The sequence below is a fragment of the Pelodiscus sinensis genome, chromosome 30, assembly GCF_049634645.1.
Source record: "Pelodiscus sinensis isolate JC-2024 chromosome 30, ASM4963464v1, whole genome shotgun sequence".
Lineage (NCBI taxonomy): Eukaryota > Metazoa > Chordata > Testudines > Trionychidae > Pelodiscus > Pelodiscus sinensis.
The window spans coordinates 3,412,023-3,426,588 of NC_134740.1; the positions used below are offsets into that span (position 1 = coordinate 3,412,023).

The window sequence follows — 14,566 nt, forward strand, 5'->3', positions numbered from 1 at the left end:
TAGACTACAGAGCTTTGTCGACAAAAGTCCACTTTTGTCAACAAAACTATACCTGTGTCTACACTACCACTGAGTTCTGTCAACATAACGTCAACAGAACTCAGCAGTTTTGTCGACGCTGGAAAACCTCATTTTACGAGGCATAACGTCTTCTGTCAACAGAGATCTGTCGACAGAAGGTGTTATTGCATGTAGGGTTGTGTCTAGACTACAGGGTTTTGTCTACAAAGCAACTTGCTTTGTCAACAGAACTGAATGTAGTCTAGATGCTCTTTGTCGACAGAAGCTTTGTCGACAGTATCTGTTGACAAAACTTCTGTCAACAAAACCCTGTAGTCTAGACGTACCCTATCTGTCGACAAAACTTCTGTCGACCAAACCCTGTAGTATAGACATACCCTGTTTGTCTGGGTCCAGCTGGTATCTACCCACACAGCCAATCCTCTCTCTTTCCCTCTCTCCCTTCTCATGCCCATTTGTCAATCTCTGTACATTCACATACCAACCTCTCCACCTTTCTTTCTTTCTTTCTTTCTTTCTTTCTTTCTTTCTTTCTTTCTTTCTTTCTTTCTTTCTTTCTTTCTTTCTTTCTTTCTTTCTTTCTTTCTTTCTTTCTTTCTTTCTTTCTTTCTTTCTTTCTTTCTATTTCCCACTCGTCTTTCCAAGCCTTTAGGGGCTTAGGGATGAAATCCCTGATTTCTGTGTTTGTCACTAAGCCCCCTGTCTCCCACTTGGGTCAGGAGGAACCCTACAACTGTTGACCCTACCTGGAGGTGCCCCCTACACACATAGGCTACGTCTAGACTGCATTCCTCTGTCAACAGAGGGATGCAAATCAAGCATGTTGAAATTGCTAAGGAAGCAGAGATTTAAATATCCCGTGCTTCATTAACATAAACATGGCCGCCGCTTTTTTCAAAATGGAGTTTTTGGGGAAAAAACGGCAGTCTAGATGCAGATCTGTCGAAAATAAACCCTTTTTCAAAAGATCCTGTAAACCTTGTTTTTTGAGGAATACAGGATCTTTCGAAAAAGGGTCTATTTTCGAAAGATCCGTGTCTAGACAGCCAGGTTTTTTTTCGAAAACACTCCGTTTTGAAAAAAATCGGCGGCCATATTTATGCGAATGAAGCGCAAGATATTTAAATCCCTGCTTCATTAGGCAATTTCGATGTGCCTAATCTACATCTCTTTGTCCACAGAGAGGTGTAGTCTAAACACACCCTTAGTGTGGCCATCTGGTGGTTCTCAAGTGTCCTTTCAAGTCTGGGGTTGAGAAAGAAATGGAGCCTGAGTTGTATCTTTACTTATTTATTGTTACTCAGTGCAAACATCGAAAGTGTGGAACACGTCACACACAAATCCCAGGGAGGCGCTCAATATGCAACATACAGCACGACAGACACCGCCCCGGCTATAGCCCCGCTCCCACATGGGGGATTGGCTGCTGTGGGATGGGCATGGGGAAATGGAACAAGGGAAATTTCTCCTCTAGGAAGCGCTGGCTCTGAACCGGAGAGCGTTCGAGAGGATGGCTAGGTTGGACGGGTGGGGAAAGGGACATGGGCACTTTCTCTTTTAGGGGGTGCTGGCTCCGACCCAGGGGACTGCTGGCTGCAGGAGGGATGCGGGACACAGGATGGTTCCTTGCTAGGAGTGCTGGCTCCTTGCATGACATGAGGTGTCTGGTCACAGCCCAGCTCCCGGTAGGGCAGCGTGCCCAGTGGCTGAGGGCTGAGGAGGCCACGGGAGGTGCATCCCTCTCGCTCCGCACCGGAGGGTTCTACCAGGGCACAGCGATGCAAGGCAGAAGCTGTGAGAGGCAGGAGAGTGATGCCAAAGAGCCGGCAGCCCCGGCCCTTTGTCTTGGCAGAAAGGGAGCAGCATCCCTACACCACACGCTGGATCACGTTCTTGTACTCAGGGCCCCTTCCCCGCTTCAGCTGCACCACGCTGGAGAAAAGCCACTTCACCTGAAGGGACAGAGACAAAGGGCATGACAGGGGCTTCACACCAGGGAGCTGCTCTGTCTCTCTCTCTCTGTGTCCTTCTTTCCTGCTTCCATATCCACGTCTCATTCATTCACCTTCTGTCTCCCGCAACCTTTCTTCTTTCTCTTTCATACCTCCCATCTTTCCTTCTCTCCTGTGACACACTCAACTGTGCTTGCCTGGCTCCTCCCATCCCTGCTCCGTTTGCCCTCTCTCACCTTGAACAGGGTCACCGTGGCGCTGTAGCACACACTCAAGAGGAAAAGGGTGATGAAGACCGCGATGGTGCTCCAGAGACCATCTATCTTCTCATCGCCTTCCTCGGTGCAAAACTCGTCATTCATTATCACCTCTGTGCGGGGAGAGAAAGAGACATCAAGTGCAAGTCAGCCAGAGTCACAGAGAGAGCTCGGACCCTACATCCAACAGTAGTCTCTGTATCCTTCTCTCCTTCCATCCACTCTTCTATCTCTGGGTACATCAATCTAACCCTGGCCATAAGCCATCCATCCATCCCCACAAACCACTCATCCATCCATCCCTACAAAGAACCCTCTCTGCCTCCTTCCTTCCATCTCTAGACACACCCATCCATCCTCACATCTCCCTCCATTCATCTCTACAAACCATCCCTCCATCTGCCCATTCCCACTTAACCCTCCGTATATCAATGACCACAATCCACCCAACCATCTATGCCTGGCCACACAACCATCTTTAGATACATCCATCCATCCATGACCACAAACCACCCACTGATCCATCCATATGTGAATCCCAAGAGACCTTCATTCATCCATGCGTGCAACCATTAATGGCTAGATCCACCCATCCGTCCATGACCACAAAGTGTCCATCCATCTTGAGTACATCCCTCCACACCCCCTCTCCATCCATTCATCTATGACCACAAGCCAGCTATCCATCCATCAGTCCATCCTTCCATCTATTCCTCTCCATACCTCCACCTATGGAATAGTGATAGAAATGTAGCCGTGTTAGTCTGGGGTAGCTGAAGCAAAATGCAGGACAATGTAGCACTTTAAAGACTATGGAGGCATTCATCCATGCATAATCACAAAACATCCATTCACCCATCAATACATTCCTAGATCCATCCATCTATCCATCTATCCATCCACCTGTTACTCACCCCTCCATTCATCCATAACCATAAACCACTCATCCATTTGTAGATACCTCCATCTTTCCATCTGTTTCTCTCGCATACCTCTCTAGATACTCGTATTCATCCATGATCGCAAATCACCTCTTGATGTATCAGTGTAGACACCTCCATCCATCTAACCATCCTAAATTAACCCCTCCATGTATCCATCTCCAGATCTCTGAGTTCATCCGTACAATCCTGAACACAAGCCATCCATCCATCCATAGACACAACCTCTCTCTGCTCCTCTTCCTCCATCTCTAGAGACATCCATCCACTCCCACTCACCCTTTCATTCCTACATGACCAAAACCATCTATCAATCCACCACTCCATCCTTCCAACCCTGACCACAAAAACAATGCACTTGTTAATCCCCAATTAAGCCTCCATCCACCGATAACAATGAACCATCCATCCATGCATGTGTCCCCACATCTCTACATCCATGACCACCAATCTATTCATCAACATTTCCACTGGTCTATCCATCCATTCAGCCAACTCTAGATACATCCATCCATTCATGGCCACAAACCGCCTATCCATCTCTCTTCCATTTATCCATCCTTCCATCCCCAGTTGCCTCTCCATTCTCCATTTATCCATGACCATAAACCTTCTTTCTACCCATCCATCAGTCCATTCTTAGACACCTCCATCCATCCATCCATCTATGCCTCTCCACACTTCCATCTCTAGATATATGTCACAAACCACCCAACAATCCATCCCTAGACACATCCATCTTCCATCCTTCTGTCCATCCATTCATGCCTCCATCCACCTCCACTCATCCAATCATCCATCCATAGAAGCACATCTCCATCCATCTCTCTCTAGCTACACCATCGAAGCATTCATCCATCCTTCTGTCCATCCATCCATTGCTCCTCTCCACCCATCCAATCATCCAGAGAAGCATGCCTCCATCCATCTCTCTCTAGCTACACCCATCCATTCATTTATCCATTGATGCTTACATCTGTCCATCTTTAGACACATCCATCCCTGTCTCCCACACAAACTTTCCTTCCGTCTGTTCATCCACCACAGCCCACAGTGATGGAATGGACAAAGAGCCTCCCAATTCTCCTCTCACTCATCCTATGTGGCCACAGCCATGTACCCGGACAATGAAACTTGCCAGCTATTGAATTTCAATATGTCTTAGTTTCCCTGTTTGCAAATTATGAGAGGCTAAATCCTCAGGATTAAGTAAGGTGCCTGGAGGCTATCATGTTGGGGAAGGCCCCCAAAGACCAGAATGTCTGGACTTCATGCAGGTGCGTCCATGATCCCCATCTCAATGCACCTTAACAAGTTTTGTTACTTTTCTTAAGAGAACCACAGGTATTTTCTGGATGGATTCTCTTGGACATGAAAGATGGTGGCCCCTGAAGTTTGACCCTCCCTGAGTTAGCTCCCTTTCCTAAAGGAGTTTGGAGAACGGTTTGTTCTATCCTTGTTCTGAGGATAGAACAAGAAGCAATGGGCTTAATCTGCAGCAAGGGAGGTTTAGGTTGGACATTAGGAAAAAGTTCCTAACTGTCAGGGTGGTCAAACACTGGAATAAATTGCCTAGGGAGGTTGTGAAATCTCCATCGCTGGAGATATTTAAGAGTAGGTTAGATAAATGTCTATCAGGGATGGTCTAGACAGTATTTGGTCCTGCCATGAGGGCAGGAGACTGGACTCGATGACCTCTCGAGGTCCCTTCCAGTCCTAGTATTCTATGATTCTATGATAACAGGTGTATGAATAGGTGGGGGGCGTGTTTGTCTCTCCTTGTGTTATGTGTCTCTTGGGCTGTGTCTACACTGGCATGAATTTCTGGAAATGCTTAAAACAGAATAGTTTTCGTAATAAGTATTTCTGGAAAAAGAGCGTCTACATTGGCAGGATGTTTTTCCGGAAAAGCCCTTTTCCCGGAAAAGCGTCCGTGGCCAATGTAGACGCGCTTTTCTGGAAAAGAGCCCCGATCATCATTTCCGCGACCGGGGCTTTTTTCCGGAAAAGACTACTGGGCTGTCTACACTGGCCTTTTTCCGGAACAGTGTTCCGGAATAAGGACTTATGCCCGAGCGGGAGCAGAATAGTTTTTCCGGAATAGCGGCTGATTTTGTACAGTTCAACGTCGTTGCTTTTCCAGAAATTCAAGGGCCAGTGTAGACAGCTCGCAGCTTATTCCGGAAAAGCGGCTGATTTTCCGGAATAAGTGGCCCAGTGTAGACACAGCCTTGGTGTGTGCAAGCACAACAGCCCAGGTGAAAGGTTCCCTGTGCCATGGAATGTTACATATAGGTCCATGTGCACTGAACTGATCTCTCTCTCTCTCTCTCTGTCTTTCAGCCAACCCCCCCACTCTCCTCCACATCTAGCATCCGTGTTGCCCCCAGGATAATAGCCCTAACATTGCCACTGCAGGCTCTCCACCCAACACCAAGTGTGATCTCTGTGCTGATCCATTTGAGGCCTGCGCTCAGCCATCCAACCTGGGGTTGATACACACATGGAAGGGGGCAGTGTGTGTGTGGGGGGGGGAAGGGCAGGTTGGAGGAGGGGCTCATGTCAGGGCAATTGGGGAATCTGATTGTTTGTGCCACCCCACTACCTGGACCCTCTATGTCAGCAGAGCTAGTCTGTTGGATTAGCCCCTGCTTAGCATGTACTCCAGATAACAGCCCTACTACTGCTGTTGCTTTTCCGGGACTGAGTCCCTTCAGCTGATCCCAGCTTGAGGAATTTGCTGTACGTTGCCCCAGATCCGCCTCCTCAGTTGCCACTGAGGGTCAGGTGTTGGGGGGAGAACCTTTAGCCTCCTAGCTAGCAGGTGAGTTGTATGGGGGGGGCAGAGTACTTGAATTACTTCCTCCCATGGACTCTGTTGGGAAAATTCCCATGGGACATCTGCTCCTGTCTGGAGTGGCAGGAGATGCGGGGTGTGTATTTATCCCCGCACAATGGTAATAGCCTAGAGATGGTCTTGCCTGAATGAGATGCCAGTGATGGCTCTAACATCCAGCAATCCAACTACCCACCCAGGCATCCTACACTCCATCCATTCCTTACCTTGAACCTTCATCCCCCATATAAATCATCCCTTCATATTGATCTATGAACACCGCACTCCGACCTCCACATCCATCCTTCCATAACCCATCCACCCGCTCAACCTAATTTAATTATTTATTCATTGCTTAATCCCAGCACCCACGATCATCTGTCCCCATTAATGCTCATTCATCCATTGGCAGATCTACAAAGTCGTCCGTCCTTCCATTGACTTATTCACTCACCCATTCATCCTCATACACCTGTCACTCATCATCTGTCCCTGCCCATCCATCCATCCATCCATCCATCCATCCATCCAATTCCCCATGAAACATCCATCCATCCATGCTTCTAATTCCCCATGAATCATCCATCCATCCATCCATCCATCCATCCATCCATCCATCCATCCAACTCCCCATGAATCCCTTATCCATCCATCCATCCATTCTAATTTTCCTATTACTGTCCATCTCCATTGGTGTTGTTTCCTTACCCTAAAAAGACATTCCTCCTTTCCCTTACACATTCATGCGTCCCCACCTATCCTTGTCTCTCCATCCTCCAATCACAGCCTTTCTATGGTCATCCATTTATCCATTCCTTCAACCTTCAGAATGGGCACCTTCTCCAACCTTCTCCATAGATGTACCCACCAATCCCCACCCATGTATATAGTTCTACCCCTATGGCACTCGTAAACTTTCCAGCCATCACTTCCCCATTAAAATACAGTCTAATACTACTGGGTTCTGATACTGACTTGGTAACTGATGTGAGCTTGAAAAGGTTTCTTCCCATCTTGGTGTCTGTTTCTTCTCCCTTTGTGCTCTATTAAGTGTGAGACATTTGACACCAGGACTGTCTCCCACAGAGTGTATGCCCAAGTCGGCCTTAGTCTCAGTTGGGGTGCAGGTGCTACTTTGCTCCATATAATTTTCTCATCCTTTGATATCAACTGGCATCTTATTCCTCTCGGAAATGCATACGTATCCTTGAAACCCCTTCTCCAAACACACAGCCACCCAGCTGAGCGGCGTATGAATGTGTCTATTCCTTTGCCATTTCTATGTATATGATAAACTGTCTCCAACACGGCTTCCATGATATAGCCACTGAACCTTCCTAACGTGGCATCTACCTACTCTTTACAACATGCCCTCTACCCATCCTTTCTTCCATGGTATTGTATTATCCTTTGTCGCATGGCATCAACCTATGCTTCCTTGCATGGCATTTAGCATCCTTCCTTCCTCATCTTCTACCTTGGCATCTACTCATCCTTTCTGCAATGGTATCAGCCTTTTCTTACTTCCATGGGTCCATGTGTCAACCCATCCTTACTTTCTTGGCAACTACCCATGTATCTACCCACCCTTCCTTCCATGGTTGAAACCTGTCCTTTTCATGGTATCTACCCATCCTTCCTTCCACATCATCAACTCCTGTATCCACCCATCCTTCCTTCCACATCATCAACTCCTGTATCCACCCATCCTTCCTTCCACATCATCAACCCCTGTATCCACCCATCCTTCCTTCCACATCATCAACTCCTGTATCCACCCATCCTTCATTCCACAACAGCTCGCCATGTATCCACCCATCCCTCCATGGTAAAGATGTACACACACACACAGGACTGGGTATCAGGATCCTCAGCCTTGGAGTATCTTGGCATGTCTCAGATCCAGGCCTTAGAATTTCTGCCCCTTGGGCAACCCACAGACATCACGCAGTGACACCGCAACAAGGAGACTTGGGGGTGAGATCACACTAGTTCCATTTATTCACTTGTCATCACTAATGGCACAGAGATTATTTACAGGAAGCTCTATCAAACAATGCTAGCAGTGGGGCTGGGAGGAGCCATCTTCATTTACCAGGGACACTGCGGATGTTGCGTTGGGTGAACTTCAGTGGCTTCAGGGCTTCATGGATGACCATGCAGGTGTAGGTGACCCCATTGTTCCAGCTGGTCTTGTCAACTGGTAACTTGCTATAGAGGAAGTAGGTCGAGTCGCCATCTCCTTCCTTCATGGATGAGGTGGTAACAGGTTTCATGCTGGTTTGGGATTCGTGGTTCTCCATCCACTTCACTGAGATTTCCGCAGGATAGTAGCCCCGCACCAGGCAGGTGAGGCTGACGGAGTCTCCGTTGCTGCTCAACTCATCAGGGTGGGGGCGCAGGAGATAGACACTTGGAGGAGACATCTTGCCTTGTGTGGGTGGGGATGGAGGACACAGATGAGCCATGAACATCACTGTGCTGGGGCCACATGGGGCCTGTGCATGTGTGTAAGAAGGGTGGGGCTTACAGGAACATGCCTTCACTCCTCCAGGATGGAGGAGCTAGGGACTGGGTAGTCCTGGGATGTAGCAAAGATAGGTAGGGATAGTCTCCATCTCACATGGGAATGGAAAGGGACCCAGGGCAAGAATTTCAGGTTGTTAGGGGCTGGGATTCCCCCTGCAAGACCATCCCTCCCTGCTGGGGGCTGTAGTAGGGGTCTCTCCCTTGGGGACCATACCCTCCTCCTACCTTGCTTCTTGGAGATGGATTTGATGATCGGTGTGGGAAGCTCCGAGTGCTCCACTTTGCAGCTGTATTTCTCTCCATCCTCCCAGTCACGGGTGAATATGGGCAGAGAGCTGGAGGCCGTGAAGGTGCGGTTGTGCTGCTCAGTCAAAGTGAGGGGTTCCGGGCTAAGGGGCCCTGTCTTCTCCCGGGACCAGACCACTCTTAGGTCAGCATCGTTAGGCAGGTTGACGACCAGGCAGGTGACCTTGGGGCTCTGGCCCACGTACAGTTCCTCAGGGGATGGCGGCACCGTGAAGACGAGGATGTTACTGGTGGTTGTAGGTACATCTGGAAACAAGAGAGCCCACATCAAACACTAGGTCTGGTCTCCCCTGTCCGAGCCCACCCCAGCCTCCCCTCTCCCTCGAACCCAGCCCAGTGTCCCCCCCCCCCCTTCCCAGGCATCCCAGCTCAGTGTTACCTTTGCACTTGCGGGCATAGTCCTCTTCCGTGGTCCCGGTGCCTGGGTGGGACACTCTGCAGGTGTACATCTTGTCTTGCATAAAGTCTTCCTGGGAGACGCTGGCGTTGCTGTGGGTGCTGAAGGTGCGGCCACCAGCGTCCCTCGTGGCAGGGGCCGTTTCTCCATGAAGCACCCCGGACTCTCCGTCCACCAGCCATTCCACCGTCACGGGTGTGGGGTAGAAGCCGGAGACATGGCAGAGGAGGTCGATGGTGCCGGGGGTGAGTTTGCAGGAGGAGTGGTAGACTTGCACAGTGGGAGGCTGGGGAGTGGAGGATTCTGGAAGAAGGGTGGCAAGTGTTAATTGTTGTGTCGTCCCCTACCGGTCCCTCCACCCCTTTCCACATAGCTTGGGCCTCCCATCTGGCATTCTGTTCCCAACAGCATGGTGCCTCCTTCAGAGACCCCTTTTCCCAACAGTGCCACATCCGTTGCTTCTCTTTTCAGGGTCTCTCTCTTCTCATCCCTCCACCTTTCTCTACATAGTCTCACATGCTCTCTATCTAGATCCAACACCATCCACCTAACCCCAGACATTCTAGTATCCCCCTGGTGTTCCTCTCTTTCCCTCCATCCACCCACAGCAGTGATACAAACATCTCCCCACACTCATAGACTCCCACCCTCTCTCCCTGCAGCCGTCACCACTTTAGTGACCCCCTCTCGCTCTCCTCTCTCGTCCGCGCTGCTCCTACTTGGGATTTCCTTGGTGATGCTTGAGCTGGTGGGCTCGTGCTTAACGGTGCAGTGATAGGTGTTGTCTTCCCAGCTGCTGTCCGAGACGGTGACCTGACTGCTCAGCGAGTAGAGGCCACTGGAAGTTTGCAGCACGGAGGGGTAGTCCTTCACACCCGAGGTGTTGGGGGTCCACTGCACGGTGACTGGCTCGGGGAAATAGCCTTTGACCAGGCAGCCGAAGGTGACCTGGGATGTGGTAGCTTCTCCAGGGCAGGAGGTGAGGGGAAAGACAGACGGGGCTCTGGGACTAGCTGCAAAGGAGGAAGAAAAAGACCGTGAGCTGTGGCCCCAACTCAGCCCACACCATGCTCCGTGTTAATATGTTCTTAGGATGAGCCTAAAGGACTTCCACATCAAATACGAAAGACACAGAAAGGCTCAGAGGGGAAAGCGAGGCAGAGAGAGAAAGAAGAAGGGACAGAGTCACAGCAGGTCAATGCAGAGTCAGGAAGAGATGTTGCATTGAGCCATACAAAGGATCAATTTCACCAAATGGAGGATTGTACCAATAACTGGAGGTAGCATTAAATGTTTAAGTGGCAGAGAAATTCCCCTTGAATGAATCTCAGCTTCTGCAGCTAGAAACAACACAAGATTTTGACAGTAGAAGTATCATTCATGGAGACACTTAGGCCGTGTCCAGACTCAGGGGTTTTTTCGGGAAAAGTAGCCTTTTCCCGAAAAAACTTCCCCTGCGTCCAGACTCAAGCCGCGTTCTTTCGAAATTATTTCGAAAGATCGCGGCTTTTCTTTCGATGGCGGTAAACCTCGTTTCACAAGGAAGAACGCCTTCTTTCGAAAGTTCCTCTTTCGAAAGAAGGCGTTCTACAATGTAAAGAGGCCGTCTTCGAAAGAGAGCATCCAGACTCGCTGGGTGCTCTCTTTCGAAAAAGCGGATTTCCTCTATCAAAAGATCCGCCTGCTGTTTAGATGCGATCTTTCAAAAGAGGCTCTTTCGAAAGAAGCCTGCAGTCTAGACATAGCCTTAGAGGGCTCTCCAAAGAGTTGTCGTGTCACTAACTTTTGGCTTCTTAGAGCTCTGTCTGAAGAGGTGCACACGTTATACTTGCAGTATTAGCAGCATAGCATCAGTAAATATCATACTTTCATTAGGCTCCTAAGTTCATTGCTAAAATCATCGACCCCGCAAACGTCTGTTGCTCACTGTGTTGGTTAGTGTCCTGGGAAGTCCCTGGACCATTCTTAGGAAAGGCCGGGACTTTCCAAGTCAACCTGGCCATGTGAGCTCTGTGGGTGAGAGTGAGGGTTAATATTATCTGTAGGCGAGGAGGGCTAAGGGTGAGTGGTTTGGGTTAAGAGCAAAGGGAGACCGAGGAAGAATGAAATGCTCAGGGTTTATTACCTTCCCATGCTCCAGTTCAATATTGGACCCTTTTTGGGTGGATTTCTACCCGTTTTGAAACCATTCACCTACTGAGTTTCCCACCTGTTCTCCTGCCATTTCTGAGAGGGGCAACTGAGATTCTGGGCTTCTAACCCATGAGGCCAATTTCCCAAGAGAAATGACACTTCTGCTGCCAGGATGTTTGATACCCGACTGGTGATGCAGAACCCTGGTGGGGTTAGGTTAAGGTGATTAGGAATAGTGCTGGGGTTATGGTTAAGGGTAGAATTGTTCTCTAGGACTTGTCGCACAATGGTCTAGAAATAGAAGGTCAGGGACCTATCACACTATGTCCTTTAAAAAGAAATAACAAGGAGAAGTCTACACATCTCAAGGCCATGGCAGCCTGAGACGTCGATAGTCAGGATTTGAGGGTAAGGTTTGAGACGTTGTGGTTAGGGAGTTGGGTTCAAAGAGATGGTCAAAGATCTTAGGTGCCCCTCGCTTCTGACCCACAGCCCTAGCCAGCCCAGCCCAACGACCCCAGCTCTGCCAGTGCCCCTCAATCCCAACCCACAGTTCCTGCCTACCCAGCTCTGGCCCCCCAGCCATGCCGGTGCCCTTCACTCCTGACCCACAGCCCCACCCAGCCCAGGCCTGCAACCCCACCCCTGCTGGTGCTCCTCACTCCCAACCCACAGTTACTGCCTGCCCAACCCTGGGCTCCCCCCTGTGCTGGTATCCCTCACTCCTGACCTGCTGTTTCAACTAGCCAAGCCCTACAACCCCAGCCCCGCCAGTGCCCTTCACTCCTGATCTGCAGCCCCTGATAACCCAGCCCTGGGCTCTCCCAGCCCAGCCTGTGCTCCTCATCCCTGACTTGCAGCCCCTGCCAGACCAGCCCCAAGCCCTGCCGGTGCCCCTCACTCTCAACCCAGAGCTCACTGCTCTCCGGCTCTGTTGGTCCCCTTCATTCCCAACGTACAGCCCCTGCCAGCCCAGCCCTGCCCCCCCCCCCCCAGCCCAGACTGTGCTCCCTGATCCTGACCTATAGGCTCAGCCAGACTAGCCCTACACCCCCAGTCCTGCTGGTGCCCCTCATTCCCAACTTATAGCCCCTGCTAGCCCAGCCCTGCCCCCCAGCACCACCAGTGCCTCTCACCCCCGACCCACAGTTCCTGCCTGCCAAGCCCTACACCCCAAGTCCTGCCGGTGCTCCTCGCTCCTGACCTATAGCTCCTTGCCCAGCCCTCAGCTCCTCCAGCCCTGCTGGTGTCTCTCATTCCCAACCCGTAACCCCAACCCGCCCAGCCCTACAACCCCAGCTCTGCCAATGCCCCTTGCTCCTGACCCACAGTTCCTGCCTGCCCAGCCTTTGTCCCCCAGCCCTGCCAATGTCCCGACTCCTGACCCACAGCTCCACCCAGCCCAGCCCTACACCCTGAGTCCTGCCAGTGCTCCTCACTCCTGATCTATAGCCCATGCCTGCCCATCCCTGGGCTCCCCCGCTCTACCAGTGCCCCTGACTCCTGACCTGCTGCTCCAGCTAGCCCAGCCCTACAACCTCAGCCCTGCCACTGCCCTTCACTCCTGATCCGTAGCCCCTGCTAACCCAGCCCCCACTCCAAGCCCTGCTGGTGCCCTTGACCTGCAGCCCAACCAAGCCTAACCCTACAACCCAAGCTCTGCTGGTCCCCTACATTCCCAACCTGCAGCTGCTGACAACCAAGCCCTGGCCCCCCAGCCCAGCCTGTGCTCCTTGATCCTGACCTATAGCCTCAGCCAGCCTAGGCCTACAACCCCAGCCCTGCTGGTGCCCCTCATTCCCAACCCGTAACCCCAACCAGCCCAGCACTACAACCCAAGCCCTGCCAATGCCCCTCTCTCCCAACCCACAATTCCTGCCTGCTCAGCACTGGCCCCCAACCCCGCCAGTGCCCTTCACTCCCCACCCACAGCCTCATCCAGCCCAGCCCAACAACCCCAATCTTGCTGATGCCCCTCACTCCTGACCCACAGTTCCTGCCTGCCCAGCCTTTGCCCCCCAGCTCTGCCAATGCCCCGACTCCTGACCCACAGCTCCACTCCGCCCAGCCCTACACCCCGAGTCCTGCCAGTGCTCCTCACTCCTGATCTATAGCCCATGCCTGCCCATCTCTGGGCTCCCCAGCTCTACCAGTGCCCCTGACTCCTGACCTGCTGCTCCAGCTAGCCCAGCCCTACAACCTCAGTCCTGCCACTGCCCTTCACTCCTGATCCGTAGCCCCTGTTAACCCAGCCCCCACTCCAACCCTTGCTGGTGCTCTTGACCTGCAGCCCAACCAAGCCTAACCCTACAACCCCAGCCTTGCCAGTGCCCCTCACTCCCAACCTGCAGCCCCTGCTAGCCTGGCCTTACACCCCGCATCCTGCCAGTGCCCCTCACTCCCCACCCAGAGCTTCCTGCTCCACAGCTCTGCTGGTGTCCCTCACTCCCAACCTGCAGCCCCTGCTAGCCCAGGCCTGGGCTCCCCCAGTCCTGCTACTGCCCCTCAGTCCCAACCCACAGCCCCAGCTAGCCCAGCCCTGGGTTCCCTGAGCCCTGCCAGGGACCCTCTTCCTGACCCACAGACCCTGCTAACCTAGCCCTGGGCTCCTCTAGCCCTGCTGGTCCCACTCAGTCCCAACCTGCAGCCCTTGCCAGCCCAGCCCCGGCCCCCCCCAGCCCAGCCTGTGCTCCTTGCTCCCAACCCATAGCCCCAGATAACCTAGATCTACAAGCCCAGCCCTGCTGGTGCCCTTCACTCCCAACCTCCAGCCCCTGCTAGGCGAGCCCTGGCACCCAGCACCACCAGTGCCTCTCACTTCTGACCCACAGCTCCTGCCTGCCCAGCCCTACACCCCGAGTCCTGCCAGTGCTACTCACTCAGCTGGTGCCCCTCACTCCTGACCCACACCTCCTGCTAGCCCACTCCTGGCCCCCCCAGCCCTGCTACTGCCCGTCACTCCCAACCCACAGCCCTTCCTAGCCCAGCCCTGGGCCCCCCTCAGCCCTGATAGTGCCCCTCACTCCTGACCTGCAGTCCCTACCAACCCAGCTCTGCCCATGTCTCCCACTCCTGAGCTACAGCCCCTGCTAATTGCTGAGCCTTGGGATCATGACCCGCAGTCCCTGCTAGCTCAGCTACATTTTTACACCTGTGTTTGTGCCCCTCACTCCCATCCCACAACCCCCCAGCCC

General features: G+C 52.1%; 1 gene segment (V, D, J or C); it reads right to left on the reverse strand.

Moving 5' to 3' along the window:
• Window positions 1-1,220: 1,220 nt before the first annotated feature.
• LOC102449555 (immunoglobulin heavy constant gamma 2-like) lies at window positions 1,221-11,958 on the reverse strand. The segment is given in 7 exon segments: window positions 1,221-1,973; window positions 2,210-2,343; window positions 8,103-8,438; window positions 8,762-9,088; window positions 9,222-9,542; window positions 9,959-10,252; window positions 11,937-11,958. Coding segments are annotated over 7 exon segments (1,518 nt in total).
• Between the last annotated feature and the right edge of the window lie 2,608 nt (window positions 11,959-14,566).